The following is a 22,803-nucleotide window of genomic DNA, read 5'->3' on the forward strand; positions in this document are numbered from 1 at the left end:
TTCTCCACAGTGAACCTTTTTGTGTGGTTAAATATTCTTCAGGAGCAAAATGTTTAATAGCAACAAAGTGATCTGTTATGGGGATGTATCACTCATTTGATTAATTAGTCTACTGCCCAACATCATGGCTGTTTCAAATGTTTGCTATTACAAAGGTAACTATGATAAGCATCCTTGTACAAAAGCACATAAACCTTTACAAACACTTTTGTAATTATGGATTGAGTAAATTTTGCAAAGGAGAACTACTTGGTCAAAAGACTAAAATGCAAGAAGGCTGATGAGATACTCTCTGACTCATTTCTCACTCACTTGTCGGAGGGAAAAATGAATGGAGGAAAAATTACTTCTCAAGGTTTCTCCCTAAAGAAAAAAACCTTGAAGTTTTAATGATGGAAACTTCTGAGTGGCTGCAAAGAATCCTTCTGTGTATATAAAACAGGGACCATAGGAGTTTTCCTTTCTTGTAACTCTCTCTGAATGGTACTATTATAAGATATTTACATATCCCCCACTTCAGGAGGCATTTATATGAGAGAGAAAAGCAAGAGGAGCTAGTTATATCCATTTCTAGTTTTCTTATTTATTTCTGGCTGCACCGCGTAGCTTGTAGGATCTTAGTTTCCCAGCTAGGGAGTGGACCCTGGACCACAGCTGTGACAGTGCAGAGTCCTAACCACTGGACCACCAGGGAATTCCCAAGTTGCAATGTTTTAAAGAAAGCATTTAAACTAGCAACTCTTTCAGCCCTCCAGATTCTCATATTCTGATCATATATACCCAAAGAGGTTTCTAGGGGGGGTCTTTAAAAGAACAAACCCTCCAGCTCACGTCAGGGTCTCTTCACAGATGTTCTGCGGACGTCAAGGTGATGTTCTACCTCTCAGAAGCTACTGCTGCACCTCTTGCCCTCCTCCCCTTTGAGAGCATTCTTACCTTCCTGTTGGCACTGAGGTTCGCAGCAGGGATCTGCAGAGTCACCTGGTAGTCGGTGAGCTTGCTCATCTCCTCGGCTAAGAAGTTTGCCTCTCTCACCAGGGTGTTGGCTTTCACCAGCTGCTCCCGCAGTTTTGCCAAACTTTGGCGAAAGAGTTCATCCCTGTGAGCAGCAGAGAAGGAAGTGAGCACATCCGGAAGAAAACTGCAATCCCGTTTTCCAAGTGAGTCATACTGTTAGAAAGTAGTTAAGAATCTCCTCTCAGACAATTATCTCTCAACCTATTTTTGCCAATTCACCTCTTATCCTTCCCTCTTCCCACTGGGGTTCCATGGGTTATCCACTGGTAACCAGGGATGAGAAGCAAATGTATGGGGTAACTTAACTTCCAACCATGTTTTAAATTATATAATATTTGAAAAAGAATAGATTTTGATATGAAAATGCAAAAAAAAAAAAAAGCCCAATAAAACATTCCTTTAGGAAAAAGAAATCATTATGACTTTTGTAAACTTTACAGTGGAGGAGATCTAGAATAAGGAGAAAGTGTTTTATGTGATTTCTTCACTTGGTAAATGTGAGAAGTATGTACTTTTGGGGCAGCAGAAGTTTGCTTTTCAACTCTAAATGATAGTGCTTCTTGATAAATGTGTCTCTAACATCCTAACTAGATGCAAGCCCTATTACATGTTTTCCCGGAGCCACATCTTTTGCCTCCGTAGTCTTTGTCATGTAGCTCAGCTGATAAGAATCCGCCTGCAATGCAGGAGACCCCGGTTCGATTCCTGGGACGGGAAGATCCGCTGGAGAAGAGATAGGCTACTCACTCCAGTATTCTTGGGCTTCCCTGGTGGCTCAGCTGGTAAAGAATCTACCTGCAATGCGGGAGACCTGGGTTCGATCCCTGGGTTGGGAAGATCCCCTGGAGAAGGGAACGGCTACCCAGTCCAGTATTCTGGCCTGGAGAATTCCATGGTCTGTTCCATGGGGTCACAAAGAGTCAGACATGACTGAGTGACTTTCATTTTCAGTCTTCATCATAGTTACAATTTTTCACTTATTTGTATAATTATTTGACTAATAACATCCATCTCCCCTATGAAGCTTTAGTAAGCACCCCTAGAGCAGGGGCCATGTCTTTTTTGCTTGTCACTACACTTAATTCCTGGCCAAGTACATGGCCCATCATAGAATATGCAAAAATTACCCACTGAACAAAAGAAAGAGTATAGCTGACCCTTGAACAACATGAGTTTGAACCGCACAGGTCTGCTTAGATATGGAATTTTTTCTCTGTGATCCATGGTTGGTTGAATCTGTGGATGTGGAATGTAGATATCAAGGACCAACTGCAAAGTTACACTCGGATTTTCTGTGGCATGGAGTGTCGACACGCAATAAATGCTTAAGAAATGTCCGGTGCTATTATTATTACAACAGAGGAGTTATTAATGGACTGTCAACAAAGCCTGGCCTTTTCATTTACTGAGAGCATGACTGATAGGGTATTTCGATTGATTGAAATAATATTTCCCATGACTTGGTGCTGTTGGGATCATAAAAAAGCATCATTCCTAGACTGTGGCAAGAATACAACAGAGCTTTGTAATAATTTACTATCTTTACCGTTGTTACCATTTCCTCCACTGCTGCCTCAGTTCTGATACAAATATTTTAAAGTTGTAAATTTAAAAAATTCACAGATTTCTTAACATTAAAACTGCATTTACACTGATTCCAAAGTAAGAGAAATAACAGAACAAAAAATGCTTTTTATGCTTTGAGTGAGTGAAAGTCGCTCAGTCATGTCCAATTCTTTGGGACCCCATGGACTGTAGCTCACCAGGCTCCTCTGTCCATGGATTTCTCAGGCAAGAATACTGGAATGGGTTGCCATTTCCTTCTCCAGAGGATCTTCTAGACCCAGGGATCAAACCCGGGTTATTCTGCATTGCAGGCGGATTCTTTACCGTCAAAGACACCAGGGAAGCGTGCTTTTATGCTTTAGAACTATTCAATTGTTCTTTACTTCAAAACGAAACTGTGATATTCTAACTTGGCACCATTTTTACTGAAGGGTAAGGGGGCAGGTGTAATCTTTAACAACTGACATCACAGTAAACATACTTGAAAGTGAAAAAGTGACGTCTCTCCGTGTCTGACTCTTTCGGATCCCATGGACTGTAGCCCACTGGGCTCCTCCATCCATGGGATTTTCCAGGCAAGAAGACTGGAGTGGGGTGCCATTTCCTCCTCCAGGGGGACCTTCCTTGAAAGACAAGGCGACCGCTAACAATTCAGACATGGAAGTAAGATTTCCCTCTTTGCTAGGTTTGTCCCCCTTTGACGTGCCTTACAACGGCCTCCCCCGAGGCCCCGAGGCCTTGCCCCAGGCCCCCGGGTCCCCTTCCTACCTCTCCTCGGCCCACTGGGTCACCTTCTGCTGCGCCGTCTGGCTGCTGTAGGCCAGGCGGTCGGGGCCGCTGATCTGGGGCTGCCTCTCCGGGGACAGCTGCTGGCGGAGCTGCTCCAGCTCCCGCTCGTACATGAGTCGCTGCTCCTCGAGGGCGCTTCGCTTTTCTTCCAGGTACTGTTTCTCCAGGACCTGCACCACGTTCTGAACTGGGTCTGGTGAGCCAAGAGACAAGGCAAGGGGCTCTTCAGCGGTGACTCAGACAGGCAGCGCCCCCCAACCCCCAGCAAGGCTTCTAACAAGAACCGTCTCCTCCCCCAGATGGAGCCCTTCAGTGCGCTTGTCTGTGAGCGGCCGGCCGGGCCCGGTCAGGTGGAATTCTCTCCATTTCCTTTTTCTTAACATTTCAGATTAAACACCTTGTATGGAAACATTCCTCACATCTATTATTACGTTCTTCAATTTGATGAGCTCGCCCTGATGTGTAGATAGGTGGCTCAACTACAAAAAGAAGAGGGTAGAGGAAAAAGGGATGGTATTCTATCCACCGAGAAGAAAGACTCGATGAAATCTAAGGTGATTTCAAAGACAGAGCCACACAAGATTTGATTTTATGTCGTCACTTTTTAGGTGCATTTACCATTGGTTTTAGTTGACAAAGGGTTTATAGTTCCCATTGACAAACCCAATGACAAAGGGCTTATAGTTCCAATATGGCTAGAAATTTGTTTCTCCTGAATTCCTCTAATGTGGGAGGAAACTTACAGATCACAGCATCTGTTTGAAAATATGAATTGAGTATATGGTCTGCCAATTTCTCAGGTGTTAATAGCCAAGAAAGCAATTCGCTTACAAAAACAAAAGTCTACTTCTGCTTTTTCGCTTTTGCAGATTGAGAGATGACCAACAGACGTGTGGGTGAACAGGTATTAGAAATACTAACATGTTGTTTAAAGGGGCCCTGACTATGACTAGGGGTGGTTATGGTGTAGGTAGGACTCAATCCTAAAGAGCTAATTGGTTGTCCCAGGACATTAGCTCGGTAACAGCTGATGACCTGGATGCAGTGGACAAAGACTAAGGAAAGCACAGACCACGTGTACAAAAGAGAAAGCTATGATGCATCTAAGTGAGGAGGCCATAATAGGGAAACAGTATGTTAGACAATCTGGATGGTAAACAAAGAAATTTACCATAACGGTAAATATTTCCTTGAAGTACATAAGACCTAGGAGATTTACTTGTATTCTCAGACTAGCCTGCGATTTACACACTTGCCTATTATTCAGTGCAGTGTCCTATTTCTACAAATTGACTCTCATTTTAATTTCTGGGATAACAGAAGGAAATTAAGAGGAATCTTCACATCAACTGATGATGGATACTGACTGACTAGACCAGAAGACCCTATCAATTTGTGAAATAAGCATTCATATTTTACTGGTTTTCTATATGAGAAGAGGGGGAAAAAATAGCACTTTAGCTTAAAAGAGGTTAAAGAATACAAAACAGAGTAAAAGTAATTTTAAAAATCACTAGATATGCACAGTATAGGTGAGCTGTTTTAATAAGAATGATGACCACAACAGCAATAATAATGCTACCATCTGTTGGCTTATGTCTCAGGGTAGAGACACTATATGCTTTGCATGCATCGTCTCATGAAAGCCTTGCAACAAACCTAGGGGTGGGCAGCATTCCCATTTTAAAGAGGAGACAACTGGAGCTCAGAAAAGTTAAGTGGCCAACCTAAGATGGCACAGCTAATAAGCAAAGCAACAGAGCCGGGTTTTGAACTCAGACCAGAATTAATTATCTGGCGCAGGAAACAAACTTAGTAATAAATTATACTCTTACCTCCAATGTTTTCCTCAGAATTAGTCCTCTGCCAAAGAACAGATGTTTAAAAAATACTGTTCTTTGCTGATGTAAAATTCTAAAATTTTCTTTTTTTTTTTTCCAAAGCAGAATACTTTTCTTCATAGAGTCCTGATGTAAGAGTCCCTGAAATGCATCACCTGAAAGGCCAGTGAAAAATGGACTCCAAAAAAAAATCCTTCTTACACAAAGACAGACCATGGCTGGGCAAGACCTTTCCCACAGTGAAAACTGATATACTCCAAAGGATTGGATGGCATGCTGCAATTCATGGGGTCGCAAAGAGTCGGACACGACTGAGCGACTGAACTGAACTGAACTGAAAGGATTAGAACTTCTGATTCAGCCTTATAACCGCTGGAAGAAAAGTTGTGAATAATATGGTAATATTTTTTGAGAGAGTTGTAAAATATTTTTACATTTAAGGGCTAGAGAAGAAAAGTTCTCTCAGAATTATATATATATATATTTCTCAAACAGTGAGATATATATTTTTTCTATTTAGACTCTAGGTGTCAAAAAGAAAGGACAGGTTCTCACCATCCATTTACAGGGCCCTAACTTAGTGTGTATGAACCTTTTTTCAGATAAAGAAAACTGGAAAACACACCAATTTTTTTTTTTTTTTTTTTTTTTTTCACAAAATCATAATCTAGGGCTTTGGCTAAAAGACACTGAATAAGATGTTTAATTCTTATTTCTACTTGCTGGTCAATGGTGTGTAGAAACACACATTCCCAAGTGGCTGGGGAGGGGGTTCCACGCTAACGCACAGGTGATGTGACCGGTCATGACACAGCATCCCTACTGCTCACCAGGCCTTCTCAGGAGCCACAGATCAACACACGGATGCGCCAGAGAGCAACTCCAAGCATCCTTCCCCTCGCCTGCCATGGACCAGCCTGAAAGCCCTGCTCGGGGACTCCAGATGCGGCCGGGATACACAGAGTCCAGGAGAGGTACAGAGGCTGAGGTTTCTTTTTTCTTCTGATCCCAATACAAGTCTGGAAACACTTTTATCTTAGACATATTTGATAACATTTCCTTTCTGAATTAATTGACCTGTTTTAAGCCTTTCTCACTATACAGCATATTCTTTTTATTTTGGCCACACGTCACAGCCTGTGGGATCTTAGTTGCCCGACCAGGGATCGAATCCAGGCCCTTGGAGGTAAAAGCATAGAACCCTAACCGCTGGGAATTCCCTATATAGCATATTCTTTTTTGTTTGTTTTAAAATTTAAACCTTTTATTTTGTATTGAGGTATAGTCAATTAACAACGTTGTGACAGTTTCAGGTGAATAGCGAAGGGATTCAGCCATGTCTGTACATGTACATGTTCTCCCTGTATCGCATACTCTTAAAAAGATCATTCTACTCGGCATGTCAGTCTGACTCTGTGCAAGGACAGAAACCAAAGATGATCTGGCCTGTTCTCAAATCACCAGTCCACTATCAGCAGAGTGTTAACAGTTTCCTTCATTTCACCATCACTTTCTTCCTCTTGAATGAACTGTTTTAAAACTCAGTGAGCCTGGAGCCTCAGGCCAAGAAACCAAAGGGGTGAGTGTTTTAGGAGAAGAGAAAGGACCTCTTTTCCTTTGGGCATGCATGCTCCCTTCTTCCTTACTTTATTCTCTGCCTGGTACATACCTACGCAATGAGCGCAAACTTCCTTGTTTGTCCCCAGTATGGGAAAGAGAGAGGGTGATGGTGTAAAGGCTGAAGGGCATTTACGTGACCCAGAGGAAAGTGAAAGTCACTCAGTTGTGTCCGACCCTTTGCGACCCCATGGTCTATACAGCCCATGGAATTCTCCAGGTCAGAATACTGGAGTGGGCAGCCTTTCCCTTCTCCGGGGGATCTTCCCAACCCAGAGATCGAACCCAGGTCTCCCGGATTGCATGCGGATTCTTTACCAGCTGAGCTGCAAGGGAAGCCCTGGGACCCAGAAAATTTAAAAAAAAAAAAAAAGTGACCCAGAGAATTAGAATTAATTCATATCAAGATGCCTAAGGCACTGAATCAAAGGGCAGAACAGATCCTTCGAGGGAAAAAGGAACCTTTTAATTCCAGGTGGAATAAGCTCTGGGACCCTTCACCAGCCCCTCAGCTCTTCTTTACTTTAGAGCTGCCACTGACTCTGTGAAAACAGTTGTCGAGAAAAACACATTATGGTCTAAAAATACTAGGTTTGCTTTTACTCTTAATTCAAATGAACTGGGTTTTAGACCATTAATTATTCTAGAGATTTGAAGATACGCTATTTTAGTTTATCACTGGGATAATGCAGGTGACTATTTACCCAGAAGTACCATATCCTGAACTCCTGTGCTGTCGACAGAAATAGAAATACCAGAGACACTTCTTGCTGTCAGATACATGAGGAAAAGAACAGCCACCAGGTTCTAACCATTGGGAAGGCCATGGAATTCGGAAACGGGGAGGAAGCAGTCATAACTGAAAAGAGAACATTCCTCCAACAAGAATTCAGAGCACCTCTGCCAGGCAGAAGACTGCGGTGTCTTCCCCATCATGTTAGATCCGGCCAAAGCATAAAGCACAAGCGCCGACAAGCAGCCCTGCTAAAAACCAATCAAGCTCCCTCAAGCTAAAGCCAATCAGTTAAAACCTTTATCCCAGTGTTTGTGGAGGAGCTTCGTCTGAAACCACATGAGAGGGAAGAGAATCTTCAAATAGGACCACCAAGGGGACGACCACCAGGCAGACAGGCTTATGATCGGGAAGCCACCTAAGCAGTAGAGGTGAAGAGTATGAATTCTGTCCGGCCGCCAGCATTTCAGCATCGTATCGGAGCACATGGGTGTGCCCTACGGGGGAGCTCCACTTAGCAAGGGGAGTGGCTAAAGCATAGTGACGGGGAAATATTACTTTTAAATGAATGAAATCAACACTAGAGATCAAAGTCTGATCTAGAACACAAATGGATACTTACATTAACACCATGAGCCAGGCCACTGATGACCAATTGCTCTGGCTAAGAAGACTGGAGGGATTAACAAATACTACACACTCATTGGTTATCCAGGGGGATCATACATATATATATATGATAAGCAGGTAGTGATTGGAGAAATTAGAAGTGTGTGCCATAGGATGATAGATAGATGATTAAATGGATACCACTTAGATACTTCGCAGAGCTGGAGAACAGAGACATCCAGAAGTCTATAACTGCATCTAAAGAAATAAGCTCCCTTCTAATGGGCGTTCCTTCACCTGGAGTTTGGAACTGCACGCTCCTGTCACACCCTGCACCTACTGGGGCTTCCAAACAACCACTCAGAGGAAACTTGCTGCTCAGGCATGTTGTTAAATGACCCACTAACGTGATTCTGTCTGAGCATGAAATGTCTGTCGGGACTCCTCCCAACTTGGTGAGCAAGTGGCAGAGTGGGCTGGAGCTTGAGTCCCGGCTGTGGTCCTCCCTGTGCTGCGCTGTCAAAAGCCCCTGTAGTTAATCTCCAATCTTTTTTTCTTTTTAAAATTTTTGGCCACAGCATGGCACGTGGGATTTTAGTTCTCCAGCCAGGGATGGGACCTGTGCCCTTTGCACTGGAAGAAGAGTCTTAACCATTGCCATGGAAATCCCTTAATCCCTAATCTTAATGGTGCTCTGTTCTGTTATTCTATACCCTACATAGTAATACATCACACTTGTTTTTTCACCTGGCCTTTTCTTGATACTTCATTTTTATAATTAAAAAGAGGGGTCCTTGAAGCTAAAAATTCAGAAATAAACAAAAAAGGTCAAAATCTTTATTCCTGCAACAGAATACCCAATTTGATATGCCAGAAATTTGACAATTCTCTCTTCTCGGAGTCATTTAAAAAGGAGAGAGAGAAAGTAACTGTTTAGAGTCTCACCATTACTATTCAGCGTTTTCATGATAACCTCCATCTGCGCAAATTCGTAGTTATAGTCTGGTTCTGAGGAAGCTTCACTGGCCGCATCCAGGTCGTGCTCCGGCGGGCCTGTCTCTTTTTCAAAGTCTTTTAACCAATCTCGCCTTTTCCTCTTAGGCAAATTAATCCTGTGGGGTTTTTGACCGTTAGAGAAAATCAATGTGTTTCACATTCGGGTAACAGAAAAGATGGGTCAGTGAACATAATCTTGAGCACAAAGCGCTTACCTGAAGAAGTGGTTGTTTCCCCACAGGATTCTGTCCCCATGCCACAGCTGGGTGGGGCTGCACACGAGGGTGCCATTGACACAGGATCTGGGGGACACGAAGTGGGGGATATGTCAGCGGAACAGTAAAAAGCAGAAAACTCCGACCCAGGGGCGCAAGAGGTGAGCGGGGGAACACTCTCTTAATAGATGTAATGGGTCATGCAGTGTCCTTTATTATTCTAAACGCTGAATGATCCTGTTAAAAATTCAGTTTCTCATTCTCACTATGAGTGAGTGAAGTCGCTCAGTCGTGTCCAACTCTTTGCAACCCCGTGGACTGTAGCCCACCAGGCTCCCCTGTCCATGGGATTCTCCAGGCAAGAGTACTGGAGTGGGTTGCCATTTCCTTCTCCAGGGGATCTTCCCAACCCAGGGATCGAACCCAGGTCTCCCGCATTGCAGGCAGACACTTAAACCTCTGAGCCACCAGGGAAGGAAGCCACCATTCTCACTAGCCATATGTCAATTCTCAAGAGCCCCACCTCAATGTGTGTGTGCACCTATTTGCGACCCCATGGACTGTAGCCCCTCCCGGCTCCTCTGTCCGTGGGATTTTCCAGGCAAGGATAATGGAGTGGGTTGCCATTTCCTGCTCCAGGGGATCTTCCTGACTCAGGGACTGAATCTGTGTCTCCTGCATTGGCGGGTGGATTCTTTACCGCTGAGCCACCAGGAAAGCCCACACCACCTTGATAGTGGCTACCAAAATGGTCTCAGCAGATAGAGAACCTTTCTGTGGTCTCAGAAAGTTCTACTGAGCAGTGTTATTCTAGAATAAAACTAAACACAGTTCCAGAGTAAATCAGAGAGAACTATAATAATATTTACTTCTTTTACTTATTACTTCTGTGACTGTATCTTTAGATACACTATTCTAGGTACTTGCTTATACACACACATACATACACACACAAACATACACATGAACATATCAAGCTCTTACTACAATAATATAAAAAAGAAAAAGTTACGGAAACTGCTTGGTTTGGCAATGTACCCAAGCCAAGAAATTAGCATAGAAGTAATTTCCACTTGGACACATGCCAGGGGTACATGGAGGAAGCAAATATAAAATCTCTTTGCAGGAAATTGTGTAGCCTCATCCAGGCCACAATACTCCTACAAACCGCTGAAGAGGAACAAATCTAAAAAATTATGAACTGCTTCAGGAAGCAAAGTTATCAGCAGATACAACAAATAGTTGGACTGAAGCCCCAACAACATCAAAGAAGAGCAGTTCCAAATGAAGGCAATGAAGTAAGTAACAACAAAATTACTAAAGCATACAATGGAGTAAAAACAAAATTCTACCAATAGAGACCAGGCATATCGTAAAAAAGACTTCTTAGACGTCTACAAATGAAAAACAGAGATGCTGAGATTAACACTCAGTAGACTGTAGTTAAGACTTCCCTGGTGGCTCAGATGGTAAAGCTTCTGTCTACAATGCAGGAGACCCGGGTTGGGAAGATCCCCTGGAGAAGGAAATGGCAATCCACTCCAGGACTATTGCCTGGAAAATCCCATGGACAGAGGAGCCTGGTGGGCCACAGTCCATGGGGTTGCAAAGAGTCGGACACGACTGAGTGACTTCAATTCAATTCAACTCAAGCTGCAGGTAAGACATGAGAAGCGAGACTTGGGGAAGAGTCAGGGAAATAATGACTATCCCTTCACCCCAAGTCCTTCTCTTGCTATGTCTCCAATCCCATTCCCATCTTCACAATCAAGATTCTCTGCCCACTTCTTCACCTCCTAGTCTTCCTTTTTTGTTTATTTTCCTTCCATACCCACAACTGCCTGGTACCCAGACATCCACTGGCTGTTAATGTCTTCCTAACTGCTATGTCCCACAGAAGCTCTTGAACTTCTATACTGACCTCTTCTTTAAATGTTCTGTTTCCTTGGATTCCATCATCGTACCTTGCCTCTCTGACTCCCTGTCTCAGCCCCCTTCATGGATTATCTTCAGATCATCCCATAGACACTGGTTTAATGCTTCTACTATTCATTCTAGATCCACTTTCAAAACAGGCAACACATAACACCCAGCTCTGTATCTTTAGTGTAGGGTCTACTGCACTAAATCCAACGTGCACCTGGAAATCTTCACACTGATATCCCAAGGACAGCTCACTCAAAATATTCCAAACTGAACTCATTACTACTCATTACCTATCATCCTGCAAGCCTGTTCCTCCTCTAATATACCTTATCTTGATTTAGTAGCACCACTGTTTATCTCATTTCTAAGACAGAAACTTAATAGTGCTGACTCCTTTTCCTTTACTGAGTTCCTACGCTGTCTCTGAGCACATCACTAAATCTCGCCAACTCTTACATAATTCTAAAATATAGTTTGTTCTTCACTTCTTTTGCTACTGTGTATTCCCAAGACAAGAGCATATCCTAAGTCCTGCAACCCCCACACACTTTTATAGTGATCAGATTTGCAGGTTATAAAGATCACTTCAGACGGAGCACAGAGCTTCCTGTAAAATCACTCTTGTTTCTATACATCCTCCTCCACTAGGCTTTGAGTCACTATACTTGGACACTCCCAGCACAGAGCCTAGAGCAAGCATACTGAATGAATGAACCGCTGCCCTCAGGGTATAGGAAAGGAGGATTGGGCAGGGTGCGAAGGGAAGAAAAGCAGGGTAAAAAGACTTGGAGGTAAAATCAGGTATCAGGAAATCTCCTGAATAAGATCATTTTCAGATATAGAGTTGAAAGAGAAAATGATTAAATTGTCACGTTGTGTGTGTGTGCGTGCCTGTATGCATACATACACACATAATTTTGTCAATTAAAAAAGCAGGAAAAAAACTCCAGAGCTTCTAATGTGGGGTACAGCACAAAGCTCAATTTTATTTGAACTTGGAATAAATAAAAATTAAGAAATAATATCATTTTATCATTAAATATGTTAACAATATATCAGTTTAACACAAGACCTACAAATTTCACGAATCATGCATGTTGGTAGTTTTAGTCTCAGGTTTTCATCAGTTGGAAATGTATATGGCTGATATTAACAGAATAATTTGACAAGAATGCAGTTTTCTTCATAAAAATGTATGTTCTGAATTATAATGCTGTGTGTTAATGAATATTGTTTTAAGACTTCATTTTATACATGCTTATAAAATAACTGAAGACATCATTTAGTATAAATTAAAAAGTAAATATATTACCCTGTCAATTCTCAAATTTTTACATATTATAGCTTACCTTAGGAATTCTTCATATAATGGGGTTATGTGATTAATAACTGCTTTCATATAATGCATTATATCGGTAACAGCTAACTTTATTCAATATTTATGTGTCAGGCACTGAGGGAAGCGATTTGTATGTTTTGTCTACCTTTAGCCTTATTTATCACATGAGGGAATTGAAGATTAGATAAAAGAGGTATCTTATCTAAGATCACCCAGCTAGTGAAGGCAGAATCAGCCACACGGAAGCTGGTGCTCTAAATTTTGCTTACACAGCTCTCTACAAGCAGAAAGCAAAAGCTAGTGTGGCCTTAACTTTGATAACTGAACAAACAGAAAGGGGCAGTCTACTCCTGAAAATGAGGCACTTAAGCCATGTTAAGGTACTTCTTCCCTACCATCTCTTTATTTTTATTATTTTAAAATTAATTTTTATTGGAGTCTAGGGCTTCCCAGGTGGCTCAGCAGTAAAGAATCCGCCTGCCAATGCAGGAGACAAGAGTTTAATCCCTGAGTCTGGAAGATTCCCTGGAGAAGGAAGTGGCAACCGAATACTCCAGTATTCTTGCCGAGAAAACTCCATGGACAGAGGCACCTGGTGGGCTACAGTCTATAGGGTTTAAGAGCTGGACAGGACTTAGCTACTCAACAACGACGACGACAATAGTTGCTTTACAATGTTCTGTTAGTTTCTGCTGTATGGCAAGGTAAATCAGCCATGTGGATACATACATTCCCTCTTCCTCGGATTTCCTTCCCATTTAGGTCCTCACAGAGCATTTAAGCAGAGCTCCCTGCGCTATGCGGTAGGCTCTCATTAGTTATCTATACGGTACTTTTCTTACCGTGCATTTTCTTTTGGAGTGAGGCTGACCTCTCCATCAGAGCCAATGTCGATCTCACAGTGCTCAGGCTGAATTCCTATCCCAAAGAGCTGGATGTCCTGAGAGGTATCGGCACCTACCCTGGTGTGGTCCTGGTAACAGATTGTTCAAGAAAGAAACACTTTTACTTGCAGGTAACTCAGTAAAAGTTTATCACAGTCAATCTGAATAACCCAACAGAACATGGATAACAACATTAGGTGAATCAGACAGGAGATGTGAGATCTGGTGCATTGTAAGTCAAAAGCTTACCTCAACACTCTAAATTTAAAACATGTTTAAATACTATAGAAAACAACAAAACAAAACCCTAATCAACAGTGATTAGCTATTATTTTAGAACATAAAGAAGTCAGATTTCACAATAGAATACTTTGAGCTCCAGTTTTAACTTGATGACTATTTATGTGATCATGGCGAAGCCATTTCATTCTAAGCCTGTTTTTTTTATTCCCTGCAAAACCAAAACAGTATTATTATGATCTAATGAATAGGATTCTTTCTCAAGAATCACCTGAATTAACAGTGAAAGTCTTTGAGAAAAGCTATACAAACTCAAGAACCACTGAAAATAGTTTCACGGAAAATCATATTTTCAAGTACACAACTTTTAAAATGATAAACAGTTGACTTGCTAATACTAAATTACAGAGTATTCATGCCTGCGGGTTATACAGTGTACACGTCAGCATGATTCTTAAGTACTTCAAAATGCAGACATGTGAGGACTGTGATTCCTGGTGATTGGGCCCAGTGTGCAGCCCCTTTGCTTGTTCTGTTGCTCTAAAAATCATGCAGTCTCTGTGATAATAACACTTCCCTATTCAACAGAGAAAGGGCAGTACATGGTCTTTCAAAAATTAAGATTTCAGAAACAATCCCTTACCACTTCATCCTTTCTTAAATGAATAGACCTTAGTCTGTGAGTGGACCCTCAGTAAGTCAGGGGCTATTTGTATCATATTTATTTCTGGAAAAGGTAGAATAACAAGGATTCTAGAAGACTACGGCTCCTTTCTTCACCTCAAGCTTACTCTCCATGGTATTCTGCATATTCATGAGGCAGCTCAGAAGCCCTAACGAAGGAGTTTGACAACCGCTGCAGCGACCCCTGCAGTATGGTCAGTGACATGACCTTGAGGCCACAGGGCCAAACCCCAAAGCCCACACCCGTCTCCACACCTGAGGGTGATCATGGGACCAACAGTTACTTCCTGAGGATGCAGGTTTAGAAGGGATGGACATGGAAGAACCCTAGGGAAAAACCCTAGCTGTGTAATTTCCCATCAGAGTCCGCTTCAGGCTTGTGCTGACCTCAAGATCCCCTTAGGATTACTCAGACGCATAATGGTGACTCTCCAGAGCTTCTCAGAATCCTGTTGCCATAGCCAGAGATCACCTTGACACCTTTGGTGGCCCCCCTCCCCCTCTGAAATCAGCCCAGCTAGGCAGCCCCAGTATAATATCGGCTGGTCCAGAAGTTTGTTGGGGGTCCTTCCATAACATTTCATAGAAAAGATGTTTGGCCAACCCAATACAAAACAGCTAGTTCTCGCTCAGTGGTAACTTGACTGAACTACTATTCCTCTTACTTTTAATGAGAGCTAAGCTGGATACAAAAAGCAAAATCATGGGGACAGGTACCCAGACCCAAGTGGGATTGTACATGAAGGAATAAGGTAGGCAACTATCTATTATTTTACTCTCTTACCTTTAAATAATAAACCAGAAGTTCGTTGAGAGCAGGGTCTGCGTTCAGGTTGACCAAGTAGCACTTGTCATCTCCCACCTTGATACCAGAAGTCTCCAGGGAAATCCCCATGCTTTCAAGTTGCCGCTGCCTCTCCTGTGCAGAGACAGACAAAAGCAGGAAAGCTCTGTTTGTTGCTCGAGTCAGGAGATGTACCTATGCAAAGCTTAAGTCACTACTTCTGGGGACAATGCCAGGGAAATGACACATTCTACTCAGCTCAACCAAGTTTCTGAGCGTCTAAGACATGTGACATCTTGGGTCGGTGTCACAGGAGCACCGAGGGTGAACCAGGTACCGTCCAGCCCTTAAGGGGCTTCCAGTCCGGTGGAGGGGATAAGACCACACGGCTAGAAATGAAAGAGGAGAGCCCTGAGCCTCTGAAGGGGAACGCCGTGCTGCAGGGCTTCAGAGGAGGGAGACTGCGATGGGTTTATAGTCCAGGAAAGGCTTCAGGAAGAGAATACATTTGAGATGGTTCTTGAGGCACAGGAAGAATTTCAAGAGGAAGAAACGGGGCAGTTCCAAGGTAAGGGCAGAGGAAAGTATGGTAAGGACTCAGGATGCACTGGATGAATGCAGGTGTCAAGAACCCCTAGCCCAAGGACCCCAAGTATAACACAGGGGGCTCTGCTCAATGTTATGGGCAGCCTGGATAGGAAGGGAGTTGGGGGAAAATGGATACATGTATAAGTATGGCTGAGTCGCTCTGCTGTGCCTCCGAAATTGTCACAACATTGTTAATCGGCTATACTTCAATGTAAAATAAAAAGTTAAAAAAAGAAAAGAATCCTTAGTCAATGTGGGAAAGTAGTGGGAGATGGGGCTGGAAGAGCAGGCCTCTCCTTTTTGCAGAGGGCCTTGAATTCATTCAAGTCATTCATGAAACGTTTTTTGTGTTAGGTACTAACCTAGGGCTAGGAATACAAGAGCAAGCAAAACAAGGTTACTTCTTTCACCAAAAATTATATTCTAGTGGAAGGACACAGACCATAACAAAATAGTGAAATTACTCAGTCGTGTCCGACTCTTTGCGACCCCATGGACTGTAGCCTATCAGGCTCCTCCATCCATGGGATTTCCCAGGCAAGAGTGCTGGAGTGGGTTGCCATTTCCTTCTCCATAACAAAATAGACAAGTAAAATACAGAATTTCCTAAGGTGATATGTGCTATGAAGAAAAATAAAGCAAAGTAGGAGTCATAGAAAGTTAGGTGTGTGCTTGTGATATCTACAAAAAACATATAAGCAGAAGGCTGGCCCAGGTCCCAGTTACTGATTTCCAGCTACCTGATTGGGGTGGTTCAGTGCTTACAGGTGGTCAATGAGATGAAAACATCATGAAATGCACAGTGTAGAATTCATATCTCACACATACAGACACTCACACATGTGTGCATGCTCAGTCCTTGCTTTTATCTCAAATAAAGTTCATAACAGCATTTTCTAATGAGCCAAAGAATTAAACACATTGAAAATCCTATGATGTGCTATATATTATAAATTCTCTGCCAATGCTTTGCCAGGTGATCTGAAATCACAGATTTTTGTCTAAAATGTGAAAAGCAGGACACATTAAAGATGATTCCTGTACCAGGCCTGCATAAATTCTGAACTCTCTTCTAGCAAACACAGGGACCAAGCAGTAATTGATACAAGACAATGAAGTGTCTAAAAATGGATTTTTATAGGCTCTAGTTCAGCAGAAAAAGCTCCTTAAGGCTTTTTTTTTATTCGGCTATCTCGGGTCTTAGTTACAGCATGCAGGATTTTCAACTGCAGCACGTAGGGTCTAGTTCCCTGACCAGGAATTGAATCCGTGTCCCTGCACTGGGAGCATTGAGTCTTACTCAATGGACCACTAGTGACATCCCCTTAAGACTCTTCGAGGATGACAAGTAGTTTTACAGAAAAGATGGCAAATGAAGCAGAATCACTATAGCACAGGGAACGATGCTCAACATCCTGTGTGATAAGCCATAATGGAAAAAAATATCTTTAAAAAGAATGTCTATATGTGTATAACTGAGTCACTTTGCTGTATGGCACAACACTCTATGTCAACTGTACTTCAAAAAAAAAAAAAAAAAAGAATCACAATATTTTAGGCTCGGGTGATTAAGCTACCTGTGCAATTTCTTCTGTTTTCCTGAGCTTCTCTTCCCAAGTCACCGTTAGTTCTTTTATCAGCTTTTCAGACTCTTCAAGCTTCTCTTTCAGTTCAGGGGCCTTCATAGCCTTTAAAATGAAAGCAGAGATATCTGATTTTCTCATTTTTTCCACCATTATGTACAAGACAATCCCTTATTGTCGTCCTTAAGAGGTTATCAACTGTCTGTTGGAAGCAATTAAGCCACACACTGTCAGGGTTTTTTTTAGATATTTCTTAATCAAATGATGTGAAAGAATAAATGGCTGCTCCTCTTAACGCCAGAAAAAGAAATTCCAGTGCCCTGAATTAAATTGATATAAATCATCCCAGAGTAATTTTATCCATCATACTTAAATTTCACATTTAAAGACCTCAAAGATGCTAAAGTTCACCTTCAAACCAGCAAAGTATGAGAACAAGTTACTTGACTAGATTTCTTTTTCAATAAAACAAAGACCAACACAAATCACTAATAAACACATCCCAGTTATATTAACCTACCAGGAAAGGTAGAGACTCTTCTCAATCATTTTAAAATTTGAGTCTGGGCCATTTGAACTACTTTCCTTACTGATGGTAATAAACTTAGCATGCTTATTACTCACTTGGAAACAGGACATCTGGTTAAAAGGGCGGTAATTTCCCTCTGAGTTTGCTCAGTGAGAATAATTAAGAGGTCTAAATATAGACATGCAGCTTAAGAAATCTCGGGGGGCCTTTTCTTGGCCCCCATATGTTTTTATGACATTCTGTAGTAACATGAGGCTCTGCAAAGGATAACCCTACAAACAAGAAAGATGGCAGAACTTGGACTGGAAGCTGAAGTGGTGATGATGTGGGTTTGGCTGAGGATGTGTTAACTGTGTCTCACTGTGTTAACAGAACCTGAGAGTGACAATTAGTGCTGGGCCCAAGGGGACACACACGAAAATTCTATGTGAAGGCTGAGCACCAAAGAATTGATGCTTTTGAACTGTGGTGCTGGAGAAGACTCTTGAGAGCCCCCTGGACAGCAGGGAGATCAAACCAGTCAATCCTAAAGGAAATCAACCTGAATATTCATTGGAAGGACTCATGCTGAAGCTAAAGCTCCAGTACTTTGGCCACTTGATGCGAAGAGCTGATTCATTAGAAAAGATCCTGATGCTGGGAAAGACTGAAGGCAGGAGGAGCCAGGGACAACAGAGGATGAGATGGTTGGATGGCATCACTGACTTCAATGGATATGAGTCTGAGCAAACTCCAGGAGATAGTGAAGAACAGGGAAGCCTGGCATGCTGCAGTCCACGGAGCTGAAAAGAGTCAAACACGACTGAGCTACGGCATGAACCTGCTGTGTGGTTCCTCTGGTCTACCCCTTTGGCCAGGCATTGTTCTGGCTACCAGGCCTGGATTACAGGGTCACAGCAGAAATGCAGATTCCGAGACAGGAGGGAGGACAGAGATGAGCCACCTACAGACCAACTCCAGAGTCATCACGCTCCTCCGAGGAATGACTCTCATCACAGTTTATCAGCATTTTAATTTTCCAGGTGTTCTACTACCCTTCTTGGCATCAATGAAAAACAAATTAAGCTTGAGGCACTCAGTGATGATTAGAATGATAATAAAAAAGAGCACCATTTACTGAGCACTTCCCATGGGCAACTCATTGTGCTAAGTGCTTTTCCAGTATCGCTATTGTACTAGGGATAAACACAATTAATAAAACATGCTTCCTGCACTTGAGGAACCCATGGCCCAGGAGAGGAGAAAGACATATAAGCAAACAGTTACAATGCAACTCCATGATCAGCAGTAGATAGAATCTTCAGGTCCCTAGCTCTGACTTCCCTTTGTTTGTGGGGTCAGAAGACAGCAGTGTGAAGGAAGGTGAACTCAGAAGCCTTGGGTACACACCCGAGTCCTGGCAGGCAGAAGCATGTAACCGAAGTTTAGGCACTTGGCCCCCATCTCAGTGCTGTTCCTAGTGCAGTGAGACAGTGCCTCTCCTGGCAACAGCTACTGGGAAGTGGGTATGGTTGTGAAGTCTGGGTAAAGCCAAGGAAGATGGTAACAATGTAAAAGTGATTTGGTTCCCTGTCAGGAGTTGATACAAATGAACAAAGTACAAAATTAACTACTCCTAAGACTAATTATTCTTGACCACCTTGTCTGCCCCACTTAATAAGGAGATGATACAGAGCTAAGCTCGCTGAAAATGGCAAGGCCACGTGGAAGTTGTCATCTACAATGTTAATCAAAGCAGCACCTTTGGGTCTTAGGATTTCACACTGGAAGAGTGTGAAGGGCCAACTGACTGCCGGAAACAGTCAGGCCGTGGCAGCAACTCTCTTAACTGTCTGCCTCCTCGACCGTCAGTGCCTGGGATGCAGCCTTGCATTTCATGCTTGTTGTCCTCCCGGTGCTTAGCACGGAGAAGATGCTCATCAGCTCAGCGCTGCTGAAGGACACGAGGGGAGCTGAGCTGCGAGCGAGCTCATCTTCAACACTCAGACACCGGGAGCCAGGGAGCCTGGATCACAGGGAGCACCGGGCTCGCCGTACCTCAGCCTGTGAGAGCTGCTCCCGCAGTTTCTCCACCTCCTCCCGCAGTTCCCGGATGACCTTCGCGTTGGGGTCCTCATTCACCACGGCATGGTTCACGATCCTCTTGGCCCGATCTGCATATCTCAGCGTGGAGAGGGTCTCTTCGTAGTTGTCTGCTGCTGGGCTAATGGTGGCGATCATGGAGGTCTGGCTGTTGCCCCCCAGATTGTCCTGCAACATATTTCAAATAGCATCTTAGGAAACAGGGCCTGTTCCAGACACAGGGCAAGAGGGAAGTGGCAAATGTGTGCACATGATCTTCTCTGTGAAGAGAACCTGATGTGGAAATGGGCTTGTATTTCACAAAAAATTCTGTGACAAGAGGAACGGTGATCTCTCTCTATTCACATCAAAGCACAATGCCTGTCGAACAGCATTATAATGGAAAAATGGCAACAGGAATGAGTCTTCATCCTTGCACGTTTAGGGATCATAGCAACGCTACTGTCAGAAGTTCGCTGTGTTGTCTTTGGTTAGCTTTGCACACATCTCTCAGCTGTCACCACTGAAAGAGCCAATTTCTAACTGGGAAAGAACATGAGAGCAATGAATTACCTTAAGCAGCCAAGTGAGGACTGAGTCGCGATAAGGCACAAATTTGTTTTTACCCTTGCCAGCTGCCTGGTCAGCCAGCGATGAGATAACCAACCCCAAGGTTGTAAGTGATCTGCCAAGAGAAAAAGAAAAAAATTAGTTTTATGGAGAATTTATTTTGTTTACATAATAATCCTTCTAGGCACTAAGTATAAAATTATGCAAAACAGTAAGTCCCTGAAGTTGATCTCATCAAGTCTACATTCCCGGAGAAGCTGAGAAAATGAAAAACAAAAAGTAACTCCCTTAGTTTAAAAGAATGAATTTAGAATCCCTGTAGAATCTATTTTGTTCAAGAGACAGGAGCTGTGAAACATTTCAGAACCTGGAAACATACATTTAAAAGATTCCTCGAGAGAATTATAATTTACTCTGAATATTATGTTTAAAGTCTCAACCATCTGCTCTTTGAGTCTAACCAGGACTACTCTGGCCTCTGATTTTCTAGGAGTAACCAAGTAACTTGTAAAGCATATTTCCACCATAGGTTACAAAGTATATCCTGTTTATCTGCTTAAAGCTGGCAAGCTTTTTTCAATGTGGAGTTACCACAGTTTAACAAAAACAAAGAACCACCCAAACAGAATCCTGGAAGCCTTCCCAGGCCTACTCAGTCACAACCAGTTAAAGGTATCTCCAGGCAATTCACGTGCACATTAAATTTTGAGACGTGATGGCTGAACAATACCCAAAGGGATGCATACATTCAGGTGCCAGGCCTATGAGTCTCAAAATGGTGCTGGGACCAGCAGCATCAACACGACCTGAGATCTTGTTAGAAATGTACTATCTCCAGACCCATGCAGACCTACTGAGTCAGGAAACCGAGCTTCAACAAGCCTTCCAGAAGATTCTAATGCAAGTAGAGTCTGAGAACCACTGGTCTAGGCTAATGAACTTCCCCTGGTGGAAGTGAAAGTGTTAGTCACTCAGTCATGTCCAACTCCCTGTGACCCCATGGACTGTAGCCTGCCACGCTCCTCTGTCCATGGGATTCTCCAGGCAAGAATACTCGAGCGGGTTGCTGTACCCTCCTCCAGGGGATCTTTCTGACCCAGGGCTTGAACCCACATCTCTTATGTCTCCTGCATTGGCAGGCAGGTTCTCTACCACCTGTGCCAGCTGGGAACCTCCACTGGCGGTTAATACATATTCTCTGTCCTTGGAAAAAAGATCACCATAGAAACAACAGATTCGTGGTGTTGAAGAATGAAGGGCAGCCTCATATCATAGTTAATATTTCTTTTAAAAGAAATAAACTGGCCTCCAAGTTTAGCAGCCAGAAAAGATCAGTCTCAGGACATCTCTTGGGACTGCTAGGAAGGTAACATGATACCCCAAAGACAAAAGGTTTTGTAAATGATGAAAAAATTAAATGCTACTACTTATTTATAAAAACCAGGAAGATCAGCCGGGGACTAGAGGTTAGCAAGTGAAAGACAACATTGGTTTCTTCCTAACGTTAACAGTAGATTTCCATTAAATAAGCTGAAAGGAGTAAAACCATATTTCCCACAAAATAAAATTCTCCAAAGGTGAGTCACTGGAGAAGTCACTGAAATACAAAGCAATGCCAAGAGGCAGGAAATGAGCCAGAATTTTAATAACTAACACCCATTACTGCCAAGTGACATAAAGATGTACATCATAATTGACCAATTTAAAAGTTAAACAAATCCACCCCAAGAGAAACGAAAACATATGTCCATATGAAAACTTGCATCTTCATAGCAGTGACAGTCACAACAGCCAAAAGTGTGGAACCAGCTCAAATGTCCACTGAATAATGAGCGGAAGAATAAAATGTGATGTGTCCTTGCAGTGGAGAAGTATTCAGCCATATGAGAGGAATGAAGTTCTGACATGTGCGATGACATGAAGAACCTTGAAAATGATAAGAGAAAGAACCCAAACACAAAAAGCCACTGTCCTGGGCTATATAGTGCCCCTCACCATCCAATTCATGTCCAGCAGAGCCTCAGGTGTGTCCTTTTTTGAAAATAAGGTCCTTGCATAGTTATTGGGTTAGCCAGAAAGTTCATTCAAATAGGGACTACATTGTTAAATAAAGTTCTTGGTGCAAATGTCTCTTACTTTTCTTAAAGCTGAATGAGGAACTTCCCTAGTAGGACACTGGATGAGAATCTGCCTCCCAATGCAGGGGACATGGGTTCAATTCCTGGTCCAGGA

The 22,803-nt window shown here is 42.8% G+C and overlaps 1 protein-coding gene across 3 annotated transcripts in view; it reads right to left on the bottom strand.

Annotated features, from left to right (window-relative positions):
• Positions 1 to 22,803, bottom strand: part of KIF13A (kinesin family member 13A) — a 194,890-nt gene that overhangs the window by 41,872 nt on the left and 130,215 nt on the right. For all 3 annotated transcript variants that reach the window (XM_018038721.1, XM_018038723.1, XM_018038722.1), the window contains exons 10-18: positions 20,575 to 20,686; positions 19,978 to 20,190; positions 17,406 to 17,516; positions 15,241 to 15,375; positions 13,491 to 13,621; positions 9,384 to 9,470; positions 9,118 to 9,284; positions 3,352 to 3,565; positions 937 to 1,099 (exon numbers count right to left, since the gene is read on the bottom strand). In XM_018038721.1, the coding sequence (XP_017894210.1) occupies positions 937 to 1,099; positions 3,352 to 3,565; positions 9,118 to 9,284; positions 9,384 to 9,470; positions 13,491 to 13,621; positions 15,241 to 15,375; positions 17,406 to 17,516; positions 19,978 to 20,190; positions 20,575 to 20,686 (1,333 nt within the window). The remainder of the gene's footprint in view (positions 1 to 936; positions 1,100 to 3,351; positions 3,566 to 9,117; positions 9,285 to 9,383; positions 9,471 to 13,490; positions 13,622 to 15,240; positions 15,376 to 17,405; positions 17,517 to 19,977; positions 20,191 to 20,574; positions 20,687 to 22,803) is intronic.

This window comes from Capra hircus, chromosome 23, assembly GCF_001704415.2.
Source record: "Capra hircus breed San Clemente chromosome 23, ASM170441v1, whole genome shotgun sequence".
In the NCBI taxonomy this organism is placed as follows: domain Eukaryota; kingdom Metazoa; phylum Chordata; class Mammalia; order Artiodactyla; family Bovidae; genus Capra; species Capra hircus.